The 26,541-nt window shown below is 42.9% G+C and overlaps 1 protein-coding gene across 3 annotated transcripts; it reads right to left on the bottom strand.

Annotated features, from left to right (window-relative positions):
• Positions 1 to 1,427: 1,427 nt before the first annotated feature.
• Positions 1,428 to 25,485, bottom strand: OTULINL (OTU deubiquitinase with linear linkage specificity like). Of its 3 annotated transcripts, none has more exons than XM_061995122.1 (8): positions 25,289 to 25,485; positions 10,422 to 10,581; positions 10,281 to 10,312; positions 10,071 to 10,162; positions 9,119 to 9,268; positions 8,252 to 8,380; positions 5,459 to 5,731; positions 1,428 to 3,750 (listed from the first exon to the last, which is right to left on the bottom strand). In XM_061995122.1, the coding sequence occupies exons 1-8, from the start codon at positions 25,383 to 25,385 to the stop codon at positions 3,571 to 3,573; spliced, it is 1,113 nt and encodes a 370-aa protein (XP_061851106.1). In that variant the 5' UTR covers positions 25,386 to 25,485; the 3' UTR covers positions 1,428 to 3,570. The 3 variants fall into 3 exon arrangements, with proteins under 3 accessions (XP_061851106.1, XP_061851108.1, XP_061851107.1); XM_061995124.1 differs by lacking the exon at positions 25,289 to 25,485 and adding an exon at positions 23,074 to 23,104; XM_061995123.1 differs by lacking the exon at positions 25,289 to 25,485 and adding an exon at positions 22,168 to 22,234.
• Positions 25,486 to 26,541: the final 1,056 nt, after the last annotated feature.

The raw sequence follows: 26,541 nt of genomic DNA, 5'->3' as shown, positions 1-26,541 counted from the left end.
AGCTTCTTTCCTGCCAGGGAGGCCTTCAAGCACCCCAAAACCCTCAAAAGGCAAGAGGGAAGGACCAGGCCTTCTGTGGCATCAAAATATCAACGTTATGTTTTTTTTCTGAACCAGGAGCTTTTCAGAGAAATGAAGACTCAAAAAAAAAACCCCATTAGTGCTGTAATGGCACTAACATAACAGGGTGACATGGGACTGCTGTAATGTTGATGAAGTACAGAGGAACAGGGAAACCCCAACTACTGACAAAAAGAACCCCATTGTGTAAGTCTTTTCTGTGCTTTGAAGATAATAGATCCATCTTTATTTTTCTGGACAACTAAACTAACTTGAAATCATTCATATTCTTGAAACCTGTCTTTTAGACAAAGTACAAACTGCATTTGGAAAGTATTTCATTCAATTCAAGATTAAACAGGCAGACTTACCAGCAACAAACACCTACACTGGGTCATTTTAAATTCTCATCCACTTAGTAGCCACCATCTAGACAAGAAGCAATTTCAGTATTAGAGCTGAAGAATCAAAATTGCCAGTGTTTTTTTTCTGTGGAGTTAAAATGAAATATGTGCACATTTGTTTGAGACACACTTCTTAGAAAAGATGACATTAAAAAATGATCTTTTTCCTCCATTATAGTAAAAGACATCAATTTCTCCATTTACTCTGTTACATTCTTAATACATGCTTTCAAGTTCAGGGAAAAAACACAAACCTACCACTGTGTTTTCTTCTTCTTGCTAAACTAGCAGCCATAAATAAGAAATACATCCTGACTTGAAACTTTAGCTGCCTACAACACTGCATTTTAAAGAATATTGGTAATGAGTGTATACTTCTGGATTTGTACAGCAAGCTTGTCTCTGCCACTGACTGGACAAGATGCTGCTGCACCTTCACTTCCAGAGTACCAAGTAGTTTCAGATGCTCTTTATTTGGGATTATTTTCTTTTTAATGTATTTTTGTTTTACATATACACACACACATATCTATGTGCATACATGTATTTCTTTATATGTAAAAATACATTCTCTGAGAACCTGATTAAACCAGTGCAGCCTCAAACCTGAGTCAGTGTACCTTAAGATCCTCTGTAGAGCTCTCTCTGTATGTTTCTCCAGGACTTGTGATTATCCACACCTCAAATTCCTCTTTCTTCACATTCCATTTCTGTTCCTGTTGTGATTCTGCTAGCACTTCTGACGTCTGGTAAGTCAGCAGATCTGTTTCAATATGTCTTTTCTGGATTCTTGGGACAAAATTAATCTCACCAAACTTCAGACATCTAGAGCAGAGAGGTTTATGCCAGTCACTGGCAGTTCCCAGTACAGTCAGTGAGGGGAACCAGACCCTTGTAGAGACTCAGTCCTCTGACTGATGGCATGCCACTGCCTTCCACTGACAAGGCAGAGAGACGAAGGAGTTCAGATGCAAACATCCACACTGGTGAGAGAAATTCCACCATCTGTGTTAGATCTTTATTAGCCTCCTGCTATTAATACGCCCAAGGTTACAAAAATGTACATGTTGACAATTTAACACTTCCAGCTGTAATGCTTTTGTATTCCTATTCATAAATAAGATGCAAATCATTAAAAAGCTCACTATAAAAATACATCCTTTCTCTGCTGTGTCTGCTTGTCCCAAAACAAGAATAAAATACAGACAGGTTTGTTGATAGTTGTAAATGTTACTGCTGATGCAAAATAAATAGCAATACTCCACCACTCAGGCATTATAACATTTCCCCATGCAGAGCAGAACCAAATCTAAATCAAGCAGTTATTTAATTCAGTGGAAAAAAAAGAAAGCTTCTTTTAATAAATAAAGTATTTAATATGCAAGTTTTGATGAGATGAAATTATAGCTATCAAGCCTTCTTAATTAAAAGCTACAAATTATTGAACAAAACTGAACTCAGAAGAACTTTCAGGAAACAAAGCTGTTGCAATAGAGAGCTCAAGTGTTTGTGTTTATAAATATATTTACATATACATACAAATAAGAGGACTGTAAGGGATAAAATTTCTTTCCTTTACACAAAGGAACTGAGTGCTCTCTGTGAACTCTGAGCATTCCCATTTATTTACCTTACGCAACTGCTTTAGCTCCTGCAGGCCCCATTCACATTTTTGTTACTGGCTTGTGGTTCCTCGTGCAGGAGTTAAAAACCAAATCTGCCTGTCCCTGTATCTCTAGGATAAAGAAAGGAGAGGTTTCATTTCTCAGTAAACCCCACTTTCCTCAACACAACCACATGCCTGTGGAATTATAAGCTTTTCATACACATTCTGCTAGATCTGCTGTATCACTTTAATATTTTTTCAAATTAAGGTCCTTTATTTTTTAAATAATCAAACCACAAATGATTCTTTGAGAAAACAGACCTGGGAAAAATGTTCCATGTAAGAAAGTACAACTCATTTAGTTGTCCTGGACAGATGTCTTCAAACATTAGCAAGCATTTAGTTTAGATCTCAAACACTGAGGTCTAAACTAAAGATAGCAATCTTGTGCAAGGAGATTAATAAATACTCAGAGGATAAAACATGTATACACACTGCTGAATTCACATAATGCATAGAAAAAGAATATTTTCTGAAAATACAATGTTTATGAATGTTTTCTGTGCACAGGTTTCTCAGATGAATTGCAAAGGATATCTTGGCAGGTAATGCTGATATCAGCCCTTAAAGGATTTACAAGTTGACAAAAGCCATAGGCAGCTACCAAGTGTCACTCTACTGCATGATACTTATTAATTAATACTACCTTTTTTTAGCTTTGAGAAAGCTTATGTACTTTTCTCAGTTATAAAGTAAACCTTCAGTTCATCTGGCACAGTGTTCCTCTGTGTGCGTGTGTTGTTTCACCCTGCTGCCGTGTAACACTTCTTCACCTTCAGATATCAGTGCTGATTGCAGACATCTTCATTTCAGGTGTCTGAAGCGATTCCATCCTGCAGCTGCTTGCTCTGCCCACCCTTAAAGGGAGGTGTTCCAGTAACGAGGGAAGCCAAAGGGGATTCGAAGCAGCTACACAGAGGCCCCAGTTTACATCCTCCCATCCTACATAGCCCCAAGGCAATGCAAGTTTAACAGCCTGGACTATAAACTGTGGGAGCCCAGGAGCTGATTCCTCTGTGATTCATCCTCTCCAGCAAAAGATGAGGGAAAGGCAGTAATTCCTTGAGGACCTTGAGTTTAACCCATCCAGAGATGTCAGAGCAAACCCTTAGGCTAGCAATGGAAAACTCACCCTTACCTTTGCCTTCTTTGCCATGCAGTCCAATCTTTTTTTGTCTGACAGCCCTCAAATCTGACTTTTTTTTTCCCCTCCCAGACAGTAGAGCAATATATTTTATGGCTTTTATGGCTGACTGATGGTGAACTGTGCTGCAACAGGAAAGCAAAATGTTTACACAATAAACGCATAAATCATTTTGTAATCATTAACGAGCATTCTCAAAATCTTACTGCTGCTGATTAGAAACCTAATTCACTGCAACTGGTCACTCACTGTATTATACAAAGGGAACAACAACAACAACAAAAGTCACTGGTCCTTCACGTTCTGTAAATGGGGATGTGGTAGTAGCGGTCATCCTCGGTCAGCAGAGAAATCTCATTCCATTCCCTTCGGTATTCATCTGGGTAGTTCACTTGAAATTCCTCAGTATTAAACCTATGCAGTCTGTAAACTCTTATCTTTACTTCAAGTAAGTATCCAAGAAGAAACAGTTCAACCTAAAGATGAAAAAAGTCTGTAAGACATTTTGCTTCTATATTTAGGAAGCTGAATCAAAGATAATTAAGGCAAATCATCCAGCTTAAAAACAGCAGACAAGGAAGAAAAGGGGCCCTTTTTTTAAGTGGAGTATGTGAAAAGTTCAGCACACAGAGGATATTCTGGAAACATCCCTCTTCCACCTGATACAATATATAACCTGCTTCCAAAGTCACCTCACACAGCATAGTTGTGGGGGAAGAATGGACCAGCTTAGAATCATAGAGAGGTAGGGGTTGGAAGGGACCTTTAGAGATCATCTAGTCCAACGCCCCTGCAGAAGCAGGGTCACCTAGATCAGGTCACATAGGAAGATGTCCAGGTGGGTCTTGAAGACCTCCAAGGAAGGAGACTCCACAACCCCCCTGGGCAGCCTGTGCCAGGGCTCCCTCACCTCACAGTGAAATAGTTTTTTCTTATGTTTAAGTGGAACTTTTTGTGTTCCAGCTTCATCCCATCACCCCTTGTCCTGTTGCTACCTCCTATAGAAAAAAGGGATGTCCCAACCTCCTGACACTCACCCTTTAGATATTTGTAAATGTTAATAAGATCTCCCCTCAGTCTCCTCTATTCCAGACTAAACAGCCCCAGTTCCCCCAGCCTTTCCTCGTATGGAAGATGCTCCAGTCCCCTGACCATCTTGGTGGCCCTACACTGGACTCTCTCCAGCGCTTCCCTTTCCCTCTTGAGCTGAGGAGCCCAGAACTGGACACAGGACTCCAGATGAGGCCCCACCAGAGCAGAGTAGAGGGGGAGCAGAACCTCCCTTGACCTGCTGGCCACACTCTTCTTGATGCATCCCAGGATGCCATTGGCCTTCTTGGCCATGAGGGTACATTGCTGGCTCAAAGCTTATTATTAAAAGACTATGAGAAGATGGATACACTTTGAAAAATGAGAAGCCTGCCACCTTGTGATCACTTGCTACATGAGGGGAATTTAACAGTAAAAGGAAAAAATGGCCTTGTACTTCATGTACACAAAACTTGACAATCATCATCTTCATTGATACTCCTTGCAAAGGATTGCTTAATCTGTAAAAATGCTCTGGTGAAAGCTCATGTCCTTGGGCACAGCCAGACAGGGCAGAACTTGTCCAGTTACAATCAAACTGTTCCTGAAGGTGACTACCACATCTAACAGTTGACTTGATAACTGAAACTGATGATAAGGAATAATTCCACCCATTGGAAAGTGAAACCATTTGGAGAACAGTAGCGTGGAGCTTTGATATCAGTTATTTAACTCCTCAGTCAATATCAAATTGGATAATATACAAAAGTGAATAGTTAATAGTTCTCATTACAGACATCAGCTCTCATGGGAACCAAAGAGAGAGGAAAAAATAGTGATAGTGGAGCTGAATGGAGAAGTGAAAAAAACCAGGTCAAATCTGCATAATCTAAAATTACCTACCAAAGGCATCACTGTTCTAAACTGTCTCATTGATAGCTTGCAACATTTATTTCTGGCCCACTAAGAAAACTGGCCACCCTTTTACCCTACTTCATTTTTTTTCTGGAAGATAAGTGGCTATCCTTAGTCTACTTCCTCACATCCCAAAGAACAAAAATGGGCCAGTAGTCACAGCTGATGTATGATGGTAGGCACCTAACCACGTCAGAGATTAAATCAGCTACGTGTTTTCTTTTTCATTTATATCATTACCTGGTCTAGGCAAAGGGAGTCACCTATGGAGTTCAGATGATTCATCATGAAACTCAAAGGGTCAGATGAAGAATCACGAGCAAGGAGAAGGCTGAAAAGGTTGTGTACAGGCTCTTCCCTGTTCTTTATCTGCTCATAGGCTTCAACGACTTCGTAGAGCATGATGAATTTTATGGCCTCATACAGTCTGTGCTCCTTGTTCTCATCAGAAAAGAGTGTATTACACAGGTTTCCTCTTTCTTCATGATCTTTAGTAGCACTGATTTCAATCCACTGGAAAGCACACAGAAAAATATTAATCAAGTTATTAAGAATTCTATTTCATGTGAAAGATTCCAAAATGGAAACAATTTCCAGTCACAGACCATCGCTGTGGCCAAATAGTGGTGGCAAATAAGCAGGTGGCTCTCTTGGATTCACAGTGAAATTTGAAGCCTTACACACTTCAGTTTGCATTTTTCCAGCTGAAGTTATTTGCTACAGACAGCTCCAAGTATCTGGATGCTAGTGACAGTCTATGAGAAAGCAAATGGAATTGTCCTATACAAGTCACCCACCACCACTGTAGAAAATCCAGGCATCTCTGTCAGTAAACAGCCTCAAAAGAGAGTAGCCACCAAAAAGGCCTCACAAAGTTACAGGAAATCTGTGTGTGCACATCACACATACACCCTAAAGCCACAAGCAAAGGTTAGATTAAGATCTTACTTTGGATCTTTCAAAACTCATTGATTTTCCTCTATAGTACCCTTTACATTTGAATTGCCCTAGCTACAATTCTTTAGATGCTGAGCCCCACTCAGAAGTGTGCCAATCAGAAGGAACCCATACAAACTAGACAAAGCCAGAATGGTACTATGAACTGTACACTTTTGTGCATCTTCAGTGTGTTCTGCTTCATGAGGTTAAGGAAATTTAGCAAAGACATGCATGGGATATGAAGAGAGTAGGAATTTTCCTCTTGTTGATAACGAGAGGTCCTGAGCTTTCTGTGGCTCTAGAAGGGTCAAAAGCCAGTGCACACACCCAGGCAATGATCCATCCAGGAGATAATGTTGGAGTGGGTACCAAATCAGAAAGCTTAAAGCACCCAGTCTTCAACACAGTGGCTAAGAAAAAAATCCATCTGGAGCTGAGAGGTTTTCTTGGGACCACAGTAAGAGATGATGCTCAACGAGCGGGATTCAAATGAACTGTAGTTAATTCTGTGCTTATGTTATTTATATGTTGAAGTGGCCACAAAATGTGAATTGCAACTGAAAAAAAACCACTAAAAAAAAAAATCTAAGCTAGTCCTATCTCTTCATGCATTCCTGAAGACTTTCCTTACAGGTTAAAAAGGAGACCAAATAGATGAACTGCTAACATCTCTTTGCTAGAGGACCTCTACTACCTAAGGGCAAAGCCTGGCCTAAGTGTAAAGCACCTACTAACCAACACAGCCCAGGCACAACAGCACCTGCAGGCAGCAGCACACAAGATGACAATGGAGCTGGGAAATGCAGCAGAGAAGCCTGTTAGTGAAAAGGGGCAAAAATCCATCTCACTGGCCAAAATGCATCTTTATAAAAATAAAATGGTATGGATGTACTATCCTGCTATTACTTGCTCCCAAGTAGTTGCAGAGCAGCTGTATGATTAGTTCACTGTGCTCTTCTTCTGTACAAACATCCAGTTTAAATGCTTTGTGCTAAGAGGCTAACGTCAATGTAAAAGAACTACAACAAGTTAAAGTCAAACCCAACACTAGCAAATGCAGAGTGACAGAACAAAATGGTAACTGCACACAAGAAGCACCAGGCATGTCTCAAGAAGACAGGCAGTTGTCACTGTGGCACAGCATGAGTGCAGGCAAGGGACAAGAACCAGATCTCTACTTTAACTCCTTTATATTACTAGTGCTCTGTTTCTAGAGCTAAATAAGTCTATTTGGGTTTTGGTGTTTTTCTTTAAGTAACAATAACAGTGATAATAGCATTTAAAACTAAAGAGTGATGGCTGTGACCCAGGAGAGCATCCAAAGCAACTGCCCAGTGGAGGAAGATGGGGAGGAGAGGTTATGTGCTGGGGACAGCTTGTGGCAAAGCAAACAAAAACTGTCCAGAGCTTATGCAACTGCTGACATGCACAAACCCCAGAGAAACTCAATGAAGGTGCAAGGTCTTGTCAGGTAGATTTTTTAATCTCTGTTCCAGAAGGCTTTGGGGCTAATAAAACTCCCCAAGATTTAAATACACAAATAAGAGTTAAACTGGTAGGGAACATGTGTAATCTGGCTATGCTGAAGAGAGGTGAAGAGAGGTGGCAGTCAGGCTGTCAGACTTTGCAATCCAGTTTACAGAGAAATTACAGTAAAACTGGATAATTAAAACATTTCATGGAGAAGGAAGCAAAGACCAGATGATAGCTTGAGAAGAAAATGCACTGTGTATTTGTTCCCTCTCATGTGGGGAAGGAATCCAGAAGGACTCCATCCAGCATGTTGTTATTTTTACTGGAAATGATGAGATACTGCTGGAGCCACTTGGTGGCAAGGGCAGCTAGTCACACAGTAACAGCTGTGGGGAGGACAGCCTCTGTAACTTGCAGGAGGACCCCAAGTACTTAAGCGAGTGGATCCCTGAAAGCTGTATTTCCCTGCAAGAGAGATGATGACCTTCCCAGCAGCTCAGCTCTCCAAACCTGGAGGGAAGCTGACTGCCACAGAAATATCTTAGCAGGGCAGCTCCTTAACTCTATCTCAACCCATTTCTCCATGCTTACACTCTTCCCAAGCATTTCCTAAGTACTCACATTTGTCTTTAATGTCTCCATACATTTGCGCAATTTACCAAAGACGTTGGGACCTGTGTATCTTTCTGGCCCAAAACCATATTGCTGAATCCAGTTGCAACCTTGGGAATACAAAAGCTTTTCAGGGAGCTGGAGGGAGAGAAAAAAAACCCAAACAAAAAAGCTAATCATAATCATAACAAGAAGTAGAATGAAAAGTTATATAAACTAGCCTACGCACAATTTACAATGTCATTCCAAATCCTCTGGTTGTACAGTTCAAACAACAAAACAAAATGGGCCTTGGAGCAACTCAAATGTTAAGGAGGAGGCTCCACTTGACTGCCAAGTCCTTAAGAAACTTGGAAAAAAAGGTCAGACAAAAAAGAAGAAAATATACACTCAAAAAAATATATATATAACCCACACTCTGAAAAAGCTGGGTATGTCTGAATTCAGTGAGGTCTTGAGGGTTACAAACACCTTCCAGTTGTCCTCACAGACAGCAGCCACTGCTCCTCACCTCCTTGCTGCCTTCTCCTGCCAGAGCTAAGGGCAGGATCCTTGCTGCTTCAGCAACACGCTTAGCAGCTCCTGAGAGAACCATCGGAATTTGCACAGATGTGGATGAGGAAGACTCAAATATCCTTTTGTGTTAAGGGCATGACGTCTACCAGGGCAGCAGCAACATTTACCCACTTGCCTTTATTGTTTTGTTACCATTTAGACTCATGTTCAATCAAGTGAATTTGAAAAACTCCTCTTGAAATTCTGATAATGATCCTCCTTCTGCTTCCACAGCAGACACATCAGTCTTCACACTGAACAAAGCTTCCTTCTGCAGTGCAAGGTTACCTGAATCATGTCCATTTAGGAAATGGATTTTACCTTCAATATATCTCTCTCCTTCATCCATGATGGAAAAGGAATGCCTTGGCTGAATATCTGAAAAAGTACTGCTCTTAGCACACAGTAGTTGTCCCTCCTGACTTGTCGCAAGTATTTGATATGACAGCTCCAAAACAATTCTTCATATGCCTAGAAAAAAGATCCCCCCCAAAAATTTAGCAAACAAAAATGTTAGTTCTTGGACAAAACCCATGTTGATTGGAGTCCAATTCCAAACTACTCGTAAGAGGGAGCAAGGGGAATGAGAAGAGTGTATTTCTAAGCTTCATATACACAAAAATAGTCCAATACCATGGTTTTTGTAAACACCTTAAACTGTCACTGCCCTTTAGGAGTGACTCTGCACTCTCTCCAAATCCAGCAACGTGTTCCAGTCTCTGCACTGTTGATACCATAAACATTCACACAGTCAATCACATCAAAGCAGGGCAGCCAAGACTTCTTTGCCATCACAGCTTTAACCTCAATCACTTCAGGGCCTTTTCTGATGTATGGCATGGAGCAGCAAAAGGGCAGGAACAGGCATCTGGAGAAAACTCCTTTTGGCAAAACCATCTCTCTGCTGACCTGAACCCACTATGCAACAGTGACTTGAGGCTGAGCAGACATGGCAGCTCTGTGCTGAAGCACATGGACCTTTTCCAGCTACACACTCCTTGTATTTCCTCTGTGTTGCCTCTGGCTCTCATTTGAGCCCTTGTTAGGGCAATTCAGAGCAAGGAATTGGCAGAGAATTAGGAAGAGGGCCCTACAGTTCCACAGGCTGCTGCATCCCACGGTCCTGATCTGCTGCAATCTCAGTTTGGGTCCATGTTCATGCAGTCCCTTTTGCTTTTCATTCTGCAGCAGCTGCTTGCACTGGGAGTACTATTGCTTTCCCTGGTACTTCTTTCCTCCAGTCCTCATGCAGAGATTAAACTTTAACTCTTACCTCCCTCATGTGTTTGGCCTGCTTTGTTTCTCCTTTCCATTCTCTTGCACTGTAACCAAGTAGATCCACTTCTGCCAGCACACTGAGATTCCCTAAATCAAGATTAATTCACAGATTAGGTACCTTCTGCTGTTCTGCATCTAAAGTTTAGTTATGGGGGAAGGGGGGGGGGGGAGATTAATGATTATGGAATGAAAACAAAAAGATTACTTATGAGTTTTCTCTGAAGGTAGTTGCTCCACCTGTAACCCAAATGATAAAACAGGTGTCAAAGAGGAATTACCAAAAGGTCAATATTTACTGAAATAAGCGACAGCATGGAAGATTAAATTCTGCCTAATAAAAACCTACCGTTTCAGTAGCTGTGCTAAAAAGCTGTAGAGCCTTCTGCAGTACCAAAAAACAGCAACGAGGAAAGACATGCCTAATATCAGCTGCACTTTCACTTTTTGCCACATGAGACACAAGGATTGCTTGGTGGCCGTTTTCCAGGACTGCACCTCATGCCTTCCTGAAAGAAAAATGGATGAAAAGAGAGGGGGAAATATTTTGTCACTGTTTCGCAATGCTTGTTTCTATTTGTTTTCTTACTAAGTCAAGATTTTAAAGACCAAGGGTTCCCAGGAGTTGTAGTAGTCTACAGACAAGCCATACAAAGCAATATTAGCTAAGCATCACATGACTGCCTGAGGACTTAAAGGAATGTTTATGCCTCAATTTGGGTAAGTTTAGTGTCAGTTTAAAACTTTGAAGAAAGCTCCTCCCCAGGGCTTGGTAGAAAGCTCAGAAGACCATAGAATCACAGAATCATAGAATGGTAGGGTTGGAAGGGACCTTTAGAGATCATCTAGTCCAACCCCCCTGCAGAAGCAGGGTCACCTAGATCTTAAAGACCTCCAAGGAAGGAGACTCCACAACTCCATCATCTCTCTCACACTCTCACTATTCTTCACAGACAGAAACCAGGACATGTTTCTGTCACTCTCTGGGCATCACAGGCAGGGTTAGAGAAGGTTTTGGTCACGTTGTGTTGATTAGAAAACCTGTAATTGAGAGAAGGCTTGAAGACTGAATAGTTGCCAAAGGCATGATCTGCTCCCTGAGTGAGACATTTATCCTCTGGATGAAAAATTCGCAGAGCTGATGATCAACAGCTTCTCTAATACCTTATTTATTGATTTAGCACAAAACCTTTGGGAAAACTCAACTTTTTATAAAGGCATTCCCAGAGAAAGCTGAAAAGATCCTTCTTCAGAGAGCCCACCTAGGGAATGATTCAGTCAGAACAGTTTTAAGCAATGGAATTTCTGCCCCTCCTGGCTTTAACAGGAAATTTAAGAGGGGCTTAAGTTTTCAAAGGAACTTAAATCCATGCACTGTGAACAATTATCTAGTTGAAGAGTTATATATAAATCCCAGCCTTGGCAACGAGATAAACAGCCATGCATATGTTTTTACAAGTACTGCTGCATATATACAGAGCACTGCTGATATTTGGTCTTTTCCAATGTTCTCTTGTTTGAAGAAGTTTTATTACAGGACATCATATGCAAGTTGTCTGGAGGCAAGACCTGGACCTTGTCTCTCCCATGAAAGAAAGGCAGGTGAGGAGCTCTGAATTAAAATATTTTAATAAACCAGGTAATTGGAGAAGTTTTGGGGGTACTAGTTCCCATTCACACAAAACCTTCATGCTGTGTGAACACACGAGATAATGGACAGGTCCTCTGTCAGCTTCCACTTGTAGGCTGCACTAAGGTGTGCATATCTGGCACAACCAGGGATTACATCTGCACACATTGAGTAAGAAAAAGCAAGACACATAGTCAAACACAATCAAAAAGACCAAAAAACCTGAAGTTGCAGGAAAAGTTTATTCCTAATGCCAAGCAACAGGCAGGAAAACATCAGTTGTAAGGTTTAAAAGTGGCATAACTCAGGGAAACACCAGGATGCTCCCACTCACAGCTCACACACACACTTACTGCTGATGGACACCAATGGGCACACTCTTCTTAAGCACTCAGTTTGCTACCTAGAGAACACCCACCCAGAATTAACAACAGATGACAGTCCTGGCAGATTGAAGCTACTGCAGTTTTTTTCTTTTCTTTAAGATCGAGGCATCAGCGTTGGAAAAAAAGCCCCTCAGGCTGTAAATAACTGAACCTGCTGCTAACTAGAATGGAACCTGAAGGCTCACAGATACTGTTCAGCCCATGGAGCAGTGGGTATTTAGGATTTACACTGTCACACTATTGGATGAAAACCAATGATGACTCACATGAAGTTTATTAATGGCAATTTAAACATACAGTATCAAATGGAAGATGCAGCAGACTTCAGTTAATCAAAATGACTCTACGGTCCCTCTTGGTATGAATGAACTGGAAGTATAAAAAAGGAGAGCTGGTCCCTTTCTTACAATGACATCCTTTGCTTTATGGAATACCAGAAATATATCTGAATGCAACATTTCTTCTTTTACAGTCAAAAAGATGAGAAGTCTGCATCAGCTTTTGAGCTGAATCGAGCAATCTTTTTCAAAAGCTTTTGATGATATTAGTCCTGAAAAAACCTACTGGAGCCCGACAAACCTCCTTTCAGGGCATATGGTTAACAGGTGCAGGAGCAAGTGTTCCTCAAGGAGTGCTGGGAAAACCTACAAACAAGTGATTTTCGAGTATTTTTGCTACACTTATATTGCAGCATACCCTGGACTTCATAAAGTTTCCCTCCTGCCATGGGAACGCTGCTGTACAAACAGCACTTTGTGATTCAGTTACTACTTTCAGTGCTTATGTCACATTTAGAAATGTAATTACCTTTTTTTTTATTCAAGTAAATGACATTTAGAAGTGGCAGGTGCTGCTGGTAGAAATACATCACTAACAAGACATGAATTAAAGAAGAAGGCAGTTTAAAATAGATCTTTCCACCTCCTTCCCACCCCCTCAAAAATTCTTTAGAAGCTGAAGAGCAATTAAATTAATAACACATTGGTGGGGGAAGTAGAAGAAACTCATGTATTTTTAAACCAAATCCATTCTCTGGGGTAAGGATACAATTCATCCTGTTTCTCTGGAGACGGTGACAGCCCCTCAGTGCTGTGACCTGCTGGGCTCACATCTTTTTGAAGACTGACTGTAAGCATCACCACAAGGACAGCAAGGGTGACTCTTCTCCTAAGCATTCTTCTCTCCAGAGCCCTGGGACTTCTAACACAGATCCTAGCAGAAACTTGGATGAACAGAGCTGATAGCAGTGTTTATCATACAATGCAAGTAGTACACCGTGTTTTCTTTTCACGACACATCAACTTCCTGCTAGTGGCAAACCTGAAGTTTTCATGTCCCCACAAAGTCAGCAGGAGAGACACGCAGAAGGAAAACAAAACTAAAAACAGGCTAGGAAAAAATGAGGAGTAAGAGACATGTACATCTGCATCTTTCACAAAAACTCAGAGTCTCTAAAGGATTAGCTCCACATTTGACTCCCTCACAGCTTTTTGGGAGGCTGTCAACTTAAAAAGGCATCACTGATGAAATGCAAAATGTAAGGGATCAGCTTGAGAACTAGCAGGCAACACCATATACAGCACTGAAGCACGATCCAATATTCCAGCCTGTCCGATGGCACTTTCACTCTTTTACTGCTTTCCTCTCTCCCTGTAACAAGGCCATCAGGAAGATAACAGTGTCTTCCAAAACTAAAAGCTGATGGTCTGACTTCTCTTCAGGAAGTTCTTCTTCACAGACTTTTTGGTATTAGACATAGTACTGGTTGCCACAAGGCAGCCTTGTTTCATACTCCTGTCACACAACACGATGTTCTTAGTTCCCAAAAAGCAGGGATCCCTTCACTGAAAGAGGGAGACAGAATTTGTGATCCCTCTGTTCCAGTGCTTCCACTGCCCACCTTTGCCTTCCACCTTCCACCTTTGCCTTCTTTTTTTCTTGGAGCCACAGCTAGGAAGATAGATCCCTCAGCTGAGAGATGCCAGGCTTGGCATGGAGGTCCAAGCCTGCCTGCACTCAGTGTGTGCCAGCTGCAAATGGGGTTGTTTTCAGACTATGTAAGATCAGTACCAAGGGATGCTATAAAATAGTCCAAGTCCCTCCTTTAAGGGAAAATAAGCAAACCTACACTCACAGAGTAGCATGAACACGATTCACAGATGCATACATGTGCACATACAACTCAACTGACTGAACCAGGAGGGAGATGCGGACAAAAAGCTATTAATTATCCAAAGTCAATAGCTACAGTAGATTACACCCCATAACAGCTTAGAAGAAAGGTGCCCTTTTAAGTAGTGCCAAGTGATTACAAAGTCTTTGATTTCCCAGTTTATTATCAGTGGCACACCAGGAAAAAAAAACCAATACCTACTGAGAAAAGATCAAACACATAGCAAGATCTGTGGGAAGCACTGCTTAATTCAACCCTTGCATTACAAAACTCTCCCTTGGCAGAGCAAAGCAATGTCAGCTTCCTAAGCAAACCTCCTTTACCCACTTTAACATAACAACTAGAGGATGAGGATGTCTACTTGGCCTAATAGGAGAAAGAGAATCATTTACAAACAAAGATGGTAATCATCAGTGACTTATAGAAAGTTACACTATGTCAGTTGATCAGATGTCAACTTCTACTCCAAAACATAACAAAACTGAGTCCCAGCCCCAAACACTAAGTAGAATCACGCAATTACCTAAAAAAAATGAATAGTTTTGATAGCACCGAGGCCCATCACTTGCAAGAAAGGCTTTATTTACACAGCTGTCTAGTGCAGGAGTCCCAAGTGCTCTCTCAACTCAGCCCTTGTGTTCCTGCAAAGACCTTTCAGGAAACACAGAGATGGGCTGACAGCCTACTTTGGACTCCTTGATCATCATCAGGATTCAAACTGCCGTTGTTTATGTACCTATGCAGTTGTGGCATTTCCTCCTACTCTGTAACACCAAGCATAACGTGTCCATACCTCCCAGGTGATAATCTAAAATATACTCTATTAGAGTTACCTTTACAAAATCAGTTTAATCTATACAATCAAGATATTAATGCATGCCCTAGCCAGCATGTACCATTTCTCTCTCTCCAAATGCCTACAAGAACAAAAGGAAAGTTCAGTTCTTGATGTCCTGTACTAGTCAGCTTCCTTTTTAAAGCACAGGGTGCTTCATCCAGGACCTTCAGATGAATAAAACTCAGCTACACTTCCATTTATGTAAGAAAAGGCATAGAATCGTAGGATGGTAGGGTTGGAAGGGACCTTTAGAGATCACCCAGTCCAATCCCTCTGCTAAAGCAGATCCACCTCGATCAGGTCACACAGGAATGTGTGCAGGTGAGTTATGAAATCCTCCAGAGACAGAATTCTTCAGAGAACTTACAGTCCAGAGCAATAAGTAACAAGTGTTTCATGCCATAAAACAGAAAATTACCTCTTCAAAGCTCTTATTCTTGACTAAAAGGTACTGAAGAAACAACCTTCTTTTAAAGAAGGAGCCTCTGAAACTTCTGTTACCATGATGAATTTTTTTTTAATGCCTGTACACTTCAAACTGAACTTACATAAATGCACTAAATCTACGACTTTAAGGAAGTCCACGCTAAGGATACTTGTTAGTCCTGCTGCTGAGCTGCATGTTGAGTCATCCCTACCGCTGCTCATGTTTGTTTCCAGTTTACCTATTTGCAAACACAACTCTCCAAATGCCTTCTATCGTTTTATTTTTTTCTCTGCCCAATCCAAACTGACAAGAGCAAAGGAAATACTTTCCTCCTGAACACCACCTTACGCTTCAGTTTAGCCAAAGGGCTAAGATGCATAAATACCTTGGGTTTTTTTGGTTGATTTGTCTACAAAACTGAAGCTTTGGTTACACAGGAAAAAAAAGATGAAGTCTTACTTAGCAAGAAGAATTCTTTTCCTCCTCCCTTTTTCAAACTTGTTTGCTAGACAGCACAAGACATGTACCTGCAGCTCAATCCTCCAAGGCTGTGCAGGCATTAGGAGGTAACGGGGCTGGATGGGTGGTACCATAGGCAGCATCCCCTTGGGTCTCTCCAAGCAGAGGGCCATTCAGCTAAAGCAGCAGCTGCCTTCTCCTTGAGACTCCCTTGTGCTTCAGGAGCATCCCAGGCCCTGCCTGGATGTATACCCGGCCCCCCAGCAGCACAGGCACCATGGCCACTGCCACCCTAGAGTTATAGAATCTTGCTGGTTGGAAAAGACCTTGAAGATCATTGAGTCCAACCACTAACCTCACACTGCCAAGCCCATCACTAAACTAAACCATGTGCCTCAGCACCTCAGCTACACAGCTTTCAAATCCTTCCAGGGATGAAGACTCCACTACCTCCCTGGGCAGCCTGTGCTGTGCATCCCTCTGAGGGAAAAAGTTCTTCCTAATCCCAAGTCTAAACCTCCCCTGGTACAACTTGAGGCCATTTCCTCTTGTCCTGTTCATCTTGTTACTTGGGAGGAGAGACTGACCCCCACCTCACCACAACTTGTTTTCAGGTAGTTGTAGAGACTGATGATGTTTCCTCTCAGCCTCCTCTTCTCCAGGCTGAACATCCCCAGTTCCCTTAGTTGCTCCTCAACAGACTTGTGCTCCAGAGCCTTCACTAGCTTCATTGCCCATCTCTGGACACGCGCCAGCTCCTCAGTGTTCCACTTGTTGCAAGAGGCCCAACGCTGAACACAGTGCTAGAAGGTGCAGCCTCACCAGTGCCAAGTACCGTGGGACAATCTCTTCCCTGGACCTGCTGGCCACACTATTTCTGATAGAAGCCAGGATGCCATTGGCCTTCTTGGCCACCTGGGCACACTGCTGGCTCGTGTTCAGCTACTGTCAGTCAACACCCACAGGTCCTTTTCTGCCAGACAGCTTTCCAGCCACACATCCCCAAGTCTGTAGTATTGCACGGTGTTGCTGTGGCCCAAGAGCTGGACCTTCTTGAGCTTGCTGCCCATTGCCCCAAAGGAAGGGACTGGTGGGCTCTGTGACTCCAGCAGACCTGCAGCAGTGGCCACCACATCAGCACCAGAGGAAGGATGCAGGTGGTAAAACAGAGGAGCCCCTCAACTGAACATGAGAATGGGTGAAAGACATGTGAATTGAGGAAGAGAGAATGTCAACAGAAACCTGCATGGGAAAGATCTCAGTGAGAGCAGCAGAGAAGAGAACCAGCTGCCAGTGCAAGGAAGTTTAAACAGTTATCCCAAGTGTCAGCCAGGAAAACATCAAGTAATCCATGGCAAATGAAAAAAATCAGTTCATTTGAGCTTGTTTACTGTCTGAGCAGTGTCAGTCACAGCTGCTAATTCTTACAGGGGCTGAGTATGTTTGCTGTCAGGTAAAGACCCTGTCCTGACTCCCCCTTTGACCAGGCTGCATCCATGTAGCTGATCATTCCCATCTCCATACAAGGTCTGATTGCTGTACCCTCACACAAGGCGGACTTTCTATCTATCTGTCTTGAGAGCACAGCCCCCTCTGAAACTGTACCTGACTCTGTGTGCAGCTGTGCTGTTTCCTTGGGAGTTTTACTTCTCTCACGTTTCCCAAGACAGACTAGAAGCAGAAGGGAAATGCAACAGAAAACAAAATATTGAGGCCATCACTCTGAGAGCAAATGACAGAAATTGGTCTTGTCTCTCTCTCCCACTGCCTGGCAGCGTCCAGTCTGATGAAAGTCAAAACTTCAGATTTATTTGGCAGACCTAATGCTATTAGTGTGGAAGCACTTGGGTACTTAAACCGCTCTCTTCATCTTTTAAAGGGCAACAGTTTCCAACTGGCATTTTTTAATTAGCTCACATGCATAGGAGTCTTCTGCCTTTTTTTTTTTGAGAGTGCATTACTAGGCACTTCTTGCCTAAAGTCTTTAAGCAAAAAAGATGTGTTGAAAGGTAAAACTAACTGCAACAAGGTAACTTACATTTCAGTTACTATCTTTCACTACAATACCAAAGTCATTGCTAGTACAAATATTTCATTAAAATGTAATTCAAGAACCTAGAATATTCTGTGTGGAAGCTCTCTGCTTGCAAAAATACATTATTGTTATTTCTAATGCAGGTTTGGTACTGTTACAGACATTTGGGTGCCAGAGAAGCTTCAAGTGAAGCACTCTGGACATCAGTCACAGGGACCAAGAGACCACTGTTCCCTGACACTTCTGCATTTGCAAGAATTGCCTAAAAAACTGGATAGTTACATGGCAAGACCTACATAAAGTACAGATTATGCAGCTCTGTAAAATATGGTTAAGTTTGACCCTGCATTCCCAGCTCCTCTCTCTGGGCTGGAACTTGGCAGAAGCACAGCTTACTTTCACTTGAAAACTAAGAAAATGAAATGAGAGAGTGCCAGACAGTTTCTAAACTTGGAACCTGGCAGTTTTAAATATCTGCAACGATATAAAATCCCTCGTTTTCAAGGCTTTAGCCTTTGGCAAGTGTGCCACAGTAGAAATTCGTGAGCAGGAAGCGACACAGAATGAAACCAGAGGACAGTGAACGCATCTGAGGGCTGCTCCCAGACCGGGAACACGCGTGGCATGGGGCTGTGCTCAGAACAAAACTGGGGAGATCCAGAAGGCCATGTCTTTGTCACACAGACAGACCTGAAGCAAGAATTGAAGTCTGCAGGAAGACTGATTTTACACCACCTTGGCAACTGAAAACTCAGCAGTGTTTCTCTGAGCTGTTGGCAGTGTCAAGCGCCTTACCATAGTGCTCCTTTGCTGCCCAGATAACAGGGCAGACGTGGTGATGCTCACAGCCCCGTGCTCACCACCTCATATCAAGGTGCTGATTTGATGCTTAAGTACACATTTCCCACTTCCACAGCACCATTCCCACAACATGACCACCTCATCCTGGAAACATAGATGCTAAACACTTAAAAATCCTGGAAAATCTCAGCAACATATTATGGACAAGGAGTCTGAGATGGAATCTTGACCAAGACCACATGAAGAGCTAGTGACAGGACTACAGACCAAGCATATACAGACACATCATTCCATACGATCCGGAACAGGAGTCCTGATGGAGGCTGCCCAGGAAGGGTATGGAGGCTCCTTCTCTGGAGGTTTCCAAACCCACCTGGATGTGTTCCTGTGTCCCCTGAAAGAGGGGCACCTGCTTTAGCAGGGAATTGGGACGGATGATCTTCCAATCTCTACCATTCTGTGATTCTAGGATATGTTTAGCCCTCCGCCTTAAGATGGTGTGGTTCAAATAAGACATAGTAACTCTTCCACTCAGTTCTCAGCCTTCTCAGAGAAGTATTTGTTGAAAGCAATGTTTGGGCAGCACAAGTTGCCTTGCTAGCCATATCCCTCTGCACAAGTACACAGTCTAAGTGGCATCTATCCCCACTGGTGAAAGGGGGACAGGAGCTAGAGACACACCTTATCTCTCTGTCAGGAGCTTCTAGCATCTCTACACAGGCTACAGAGTAATCTCAAGCACCACAGTCTGGACCCTGAGGATGCCAAAAATGTACAGCATCACTCTTCAGCAGTGAAAAAAACGGGAAGAAGCTACAAAGATAGAATATAGCTGAAAAGAAACTAAAAGTTGCTAGCTTCAACACTGCTCAGAAAGTTCATGAAACAGCCTGCAGCAGTTTTGTTGTACTTTACAACGTTTGCCTTTACTGAAGCCTTCTCAAGAAGTGCACAGTAGCACATGTATCTCTCCATTTTTTCCCCACATTTATGCTGTGGCTAAACTTTCACACAGTTTTATATGCTCAGGCAACAGATAGCCCAATTTTAAGTTAGTTTGTTCATGGCAAAGAAACTAATTTTCCATCAAACCATATTTTTTAATATACAAACTAAACTCTCTGTAGCACCTCAGAACTGTTGCAAGATCCCCAGCTGCAAACTCCGCTCTTCATACTGGCATTGGCCACTTGATGTTGCCACGGTTGAGGCACATGAGTCTTGATAGTGTTCTGTCATGAAATACTGACATTTTAGTTAATAAACAGCTATTTATCTGTCTCTCTGGAAGGCAGGACGTTGTTGTATCTGACCACCAGCACTGCAGCCAGGCACGGAGGAACCAGTGTTTGAGTCAGACGTCAGACAGCAACTCAGATTAACGTTTGGCTTGAAAGAGTACTAGAATGGCTTTAGAAGTCAGAATGTCTGAACAAAAACATCGTTACAATAAGATTAATGTGGTCTAATGGTAATTAAAAAACCCCAAAACAACTGATTTCACTGCTTGAGAGAAAATTAGGAAGTTCCTTCAGGTGAACTTCATACGATTCTAATCACACCCACGAATTCGGTCATGCAAGTGTAATGAAAGCAGCATAATTACACAACCTTTTGCCTCCCAAGCACTGGTTATTCCTTTGTGTTTTCAAAACAGCTAAATTGTAGCCACGCTCATCTCCCCTAGTACAGTTTGGCACCGTGACTCTCACAGTTCATCTGCACAGGGTCAGGAGGTATAGCAATAGAGGTACTGCTGAAATCTCAAACTCATTTGCCTGGGTAATCATGCAAAGTCAATCATTTTCAGCCATTCAGGTCAAGAAAAACCACAGGCAGTACTGAAAAACCCTTTAATGTTTGTTATTACGTCATTGATAGATAGGATATAACGATTTAACCTAAAAGCTTTATCTAAGAAACAAGGTGGACAGGAAGTCCTGATGCTGAATGGAAAATCCACACCATCTAGTCAAGCAAATCTGGTCCAGAAAGTTAAACAAAATGAAAAAAAACCTTACATCCCAATGGCAAAGAAACCTCACAACTACAAAAATTAAACATTTTTCTTCAGAAACCCAAGTCCAAAGCTTTATCCATGAAAGCACATATATTTAATATGTTGACCAGCATTGTAATGATGCTTTTGCCCTTGAAAATCAATTCTAACATCCTCCACTTGATAGGGTTTTGTATAGATTTGCAAAACTACTCATTCAACAGAACAGAAAGAAAACTCTTAAAGGAGCAGATCTCAATGGCTACAAAGGAATTTTCTGAGCATTAAAACCAAAATGAGCCATTTCTTCCTGTTTCATACACTTTACCTCTTTGTTTCATCACTTGCAGAGATGGGAGTGGGCCAAAGGACAGAAGTGGGAATAACTGTACTGGTACAGATTAGCAATAGATTAAAACTCACTGAATATCACAGGAATCTCTTTCTTTCTCCACTGCAGAAAATGAATGTATCTGCTGAATATAAGTTGTACAACTCCTCCAAAAAGCAAACCAGTTGGTTAGTATGAAAGGCAGCGCAAAACAAGAGCTGGACCAGTAACCATCAAAGTAGGAATGTATCGTAAAATGTACAGGTACAGGGGGGGAATCTCTTCCCTGGTCACACTATTTCTGATAGAAGCCAGGATGCCATTGGCCTTTTTGGCCACCTGGGCACACTGCTGGCTCACTTTCAGCCACCAAGAGCTACATGGAACCGGCAAGCAGATCAGAAGGGGTACATGCCCATCTTCCCAAATTATGTGTTCAGTTCCAATCCCTTTTCCTAAACCTTCACCTTTCAGATGGGAACAGAAGCCGGACTGCAACATTGAAATTCAGATTCCACACAGCAAGGAAAAAAACAAACAAGAAAAAAACCCACCACAAAAGAAAAGCAAACAAAGGAAAACAACAAAAAACAAACAGTAAAACCCAAACGGACACCTGATGTGAAAATGTCACACGTTGCTGTTCTAAAACCACAACGATCTCTCCGTATCTCAGAGCCAACAGGGGCACTCGAAACACATCAGTTCCCCAATGAAACCCAAAACCATCTCAAACACATAGAAGCCCTCCCAGGAGACCTGTCGGCCAGTCTCCCCACACTCCCCGGCTCTACCCGCGGGGACCCTGCGAGCACCTTTCCGGATATTGCCGCCTCAGGAAAACGGCTCAAAAGAGTCAAGTGGCAAATAACATGGGGGAAAAAAAATACCCAAACACCAAAACCAAAAAACCGAGCCCCAAAACAAACCACCCAGAAAGAAAGAAGCAACAAATACCCTCCCCAAGCCTCACCGCGGGGACCTCGCCAGCACATCCCCTCCCCCCACAGCCTCACCCGCTCCGCCGCTCGCCGCCCGCACCTCCGCGGGGATCAAACCCCGGCAACGAACTCAACGTCGGCACCGCCCGGGGCGGCCCCGGGGCGGGGATCCCACGGGGCCGCCCCCCTTTCCTCCCTCCCTCCCTCCCGCCTGGCTCGGCCCGGCCCGGGGATCCCGCGGGGCCGCCCCAACTGCCGCTTCCCGCCCGGCCGGGCCGGGTCCCTCAGCCGCGCTGGGCTGCCGCCCGGCCGCAGCACGGCGGGGGAGAAGGGAGGTGAGGAGAAGGCCCGAGGGCTGCCAGCCGCCTCTAGCAACCTGCGGGTAATGCAGGCAGCGTGGTGGTGGCAGACCCCGAGCCGGTGAGGCATATTAACCCTTGTCACTTGTCACCCGGCCTGGCTTCAGCTTAAGTTGCAGTCTACAGCTAAGTTCTCCAGTTGGTACAGCTTCTCCATCAGATATAATTTGTGCGTCGGTGGCACACTAACTTACTTCACATTTTATAACAGCAGCTACCCCCACGGAGATGAACACCATCAGAATCTGTCTAAAATCCAGCCCTGAAATGTTAACACAACTTGGTAACTTCAACGTTGTTGCCATTTTTTCCCCTTACCATTAAATGTTGATTTCCTCACTAATTCACTCATTAACAAGATGAAGTGCATTCATCCAGAAAGAAATTCACCCTTGCCAGGTACCTTCCTTTATAGCAGTCTTTTAGGTGTAATTTATAGCGAATTTGCACAGGCGGGTGCAATTTCTTTTCTGGTTACACATTAAAAAACAGTTTTCTTCCATCTCCCTCAGGACTTTGCAGGAAAAACAGAAGGGAATTGTAATGCTCTGAACAAGTGATGCAGACTTAAATCTTTTACAGAGTTACAAGCGGTTCTAGTACAGAGCTAGGACAAACTTACAGGGTTGGTCGTTGTTTGGCCTTTTTTTTTTTCCCTTCTAAAATATCACAAGATATTAAAATGGTTGGAGACAGGAAACCAACACTTCTCATGAAGCAGTGAAGAGATTTGTGCTGTCATGAATATTAGATTACTTCCCCATCCATCTCAGTTAATCTGGTCAAAGAACAAAACAGACAAAACCTGTTAAATACTGGTAGATGCACTCCTGGAAAGCCACACACACTTACCCAAGTAAAAGACAATCTAGGCTTAAAACACAGCTAAAAATAGCAAAAGCAAACAGTTAAGAGGCCTAAAGCTGTCAGTTGTGCAGCACCATGTGCTGCTCCATCGAAAAATCCATTTTGGAAGAAAAAAACCAAGTGCCACCTCTCTGCAGCACCTGCTAGTTGATGCTTTCCACCTGGACATGAAGTTTGTGATTTAACACAGCTGTGTCTCAGGAGGCACAGCTGAGAGAGATGCTGTTAGGATATAACTCAGGCAGCATCCACCTGCAAACGCTCCAAGGTACTTGTGATTTGTTTCTGAGCCACCTCTTGCCTGCAGCTATCACGTTCTGGCTTCCCTTTCCAGCTTCCTTCTCAGCCTGTGTTGATACCCCTTGATGGTTCAGCCTTCCAGCTAAAATCCAAATTTGCCCCTTTCTGTCCTCTTTCCCCTGCGTTAACATCTTAGGATATAATAGGTGACTTTCCTCTGCAGACTGGCCTGAAAGTTAATGTTTATCTGGTTGCTGACTCATTCGAGTAGAGAGATGAAACACGCATAGTACAAACAGTGCAGATCAGCCCCCGTATCACTGAGTCCTTCCCACTTCCCAGCTCTCTGCTGTCTTCTCTGGCCTTTTATTCAGCACTTCAGTGTAACCTAGAGCATAGCCTATGCCCCTTTTAAGCCCTGAGGCAATCAATCAATCAGATTACTTAGTTGAAACCTCTTGAAGTGTTTTTTTAACTAGCACTGTCCATGTGCCTTTTCTTTCTCCTCAATCTCTTTCTGGACCTCTTTTCCCATTTTGGGGCTTCAGCAGGAGAATGTTGTCTCTCCTCCTTGCAAGTCTTTGAGACAGGACAGCCTTTACCAGCCCAACTCCTCAGCCTGGGATGCAGACATCTCTGCTGAGTCCCAGCCAGGTAATACACAGGCCTCCTGCACTCTCTGTTGGACTACTCTGGGTTTGCCATTCCTGTTAACAGAACATGAGTTAGCATAATCCTAAGGAGAGCAAGCAAGGTTTAGGTCTGAGCTGGATCAACTGCAAAAAGGGGAATAGTGGCTAACTGGAAGGCGGTTTCTAATACAGACTGTGTAGAAGTGGAAAAATGCTGCTACAAGAGTTTGGAAAGTGTGAACTTCCCCAAAATATCTCAGGAAACAGTGTTAGGGAGCTAGACAAGGCCTTACTTAGAATATGCATTCATCATCCCCATCTTTGCTTCCAAGTAGGCAGCAGCTTTGGGGGGAGAGCTCCCGCAAGTTCAAACTGGAAGCAGCCTAAGTTTGATTCTCTTCCTCCAGACTTTCTGGTCATGGCATTTTGCATGTCTCTGATACTCAGACAAGGCTACATGCTGATGATAAACTTCTGCTGCTTAGGAACAATTTATAATATTTCCTTTCTTTAGGGGATCATTATGAACTTGCCCATGACATGAGCCTCCATGTTCTTCTTCAGGTCATGGTATCTGCAAGCTACAGGCACGACTGTGACTACCTCCTTCTGCTTGTACCCACATGAGACTTCTCAGCAATTACAGCAAAAGCTGTGCTAAGCAAGTGTGAGGACATTTTAACTGCCTCTGTTTAAACCCACAAAGCAGTAGCAGCAAGAAGCAACTGCCATGTTCTTGCTCTCATCTGCAGGTGAGCAGCAGGATTATAACCACAGCCCAAAGAATGTAAACTATTCAAAAGGAATGCAAAAAAGGTCTTCTGCAACAAAAGCAACAGCATCCAACCCAGTAAAAGTAGGAAATCAAGGTGCAGAACTGGTGAGAGCTTCACCTTTCAGTTTTTAAGTCCATTATTAAGTCAGGAACCATTTCCCTGTTTATTACCATTTATTACTACTACTACCAAGGCCAGGTATAGCCCAATGCATAGGTAAAAGTAGTGCCCACGCAGCTGTGATCTGCAGCACAGGAGCTTTCAAGTTGATCACCAGCTTGGTGAGATGCCAAAATTTAAGAGCACAGCTCTGCAAACTTACCAACACTTCTCTTTGAGTGGTTACTCCTGCTTCGTTTTTCTTGCTTGGTGAGCTGGTCTCTGTTCTCACTTGCCTTCCTGTCACGTCGCCTGTGCATCTCCCTGCAGAGGATCCCTCCAGCTGGATATCTCTTCCCTGACTTCTTTTGCTGGGGGTAGAAAATGAGTCCCTACAGACTCAGCTTGCCTTCACAAATCAACAAGCCGTGAAAGGATCTGGCTTCCTGTTTCATTTCCGTTAAGTTTTCAAAGTGACACAGACTGTGTACACTTCTCCATATCCAAGCCACAAGAAAAAAAAAATCAAGCATAATTCAGCTATTTATAAAGGTCACATTGCTACCTCTCCTCTGCATCTTCCAAGTTGTCTGAGGGCTAGAGATTGCAAGGTGATCTTCAAGCTGTGATGTACCACCCATACGTGGTCTTTTCTCTACCTCGGTGGTAGACTTCAGAGAGTCACAGCCTCTTCTTTCCAACTCCCATGTCACGTTTGATTGCTCAACATTTAATGTTACTTATCACGCAATCAGTGTGCTTTCTGTAGAAACATTCTGACCAAGAAGAGGAAACAGGTGGTCCACACGAGCATCCCTTCTCTATTAAGACACAGACTGGTGATATGTAAAAGCAAAGTTTACACAGATATGATTAAATCACTTCATAGATACACGATTTTTGTTAAGAGTAAGTAAAGGATGCTTCAAGAGTTTCTTCTCTTTGCCCTCCTCACTCACCACTTTCAATTAAATGGGGCCAATGGTTTCTCCATAGTCTAAGGCTACTAATTGCTTCTTAATTACACTGTTGGAAGACATATCCCAATACCATAGCTTACAAGTTCACTAAATCCAGTCTTCTGCTGTGAAAATACCCACAAGTTCTTGTTTCAGAGGCGGAAGCAACCATTTACTCTACCAAATTCCTCTTCTGTTCCATGTTACAGATGGAGATAAAAAAAAAAGTTGCTGGAACTCATACAGTTACTGACTCACTTTTTCCCTTTCACTGGAATGTGAGTTTCTCTTTCTACATCTTTTATTACAGTATTTTTGCTAAATTAGCTTTAAAATGCCATTTCTCCGTTATCACCCTCGCATCTGGAACATTTGCTAAAAAGAAAATTAAGGAAATTCGGAAAGATGGTGTTGGAGGGGTAACTGGTACTTAGATTACATTCTTCTTTCTGTTTGTTGGCACCTCAAGGTGCTTCCCCTGCTCCAGTCCAAGGCTTGGGCCCTGTGACTACGAGCC

Source organism: Colius striatus, chromosome 4 (assembly GCF_028858725.1).
Source record: "Colius striatus isolate bColStr4 chromosome 4, bColStr4.1.hap1, whole genome shotgun sequence".
NCBI classification, from domain to species: Eukaryota; Metazoa; Chordata; class Aves; order Coliiformes; family Coliidae; genus Colius; species Colius striatus.
This window is presented reverse-complemented; position numbering and strand designations above follow the sequence as displayed.

Bases quoted from the DNA above. Each gene is read 5' to 3' on its own strand.
- OTULINL (XM_061995122.1), bottom strand. From the start codon at position 25,385: ATGCACAGGCGACGTGACAGGAAGGCAAGTGAGAACAGAGACCAGCTC. The intron at 10,163-10,280 runs GTAATCTTTTTG...ATCTTGATTTAG, and splicing joins CCTTCAGAGAAAACTCATAA to GGAATCTCAGTGTGCTGGCA. The intron at 3,751-5,458 runs GTAATGATATAA...TTTCATCTTTAG, and splicing joins ACTCCCTTTGCCTAGACCAG to GTTGAACTGTTTCTTCTTGG.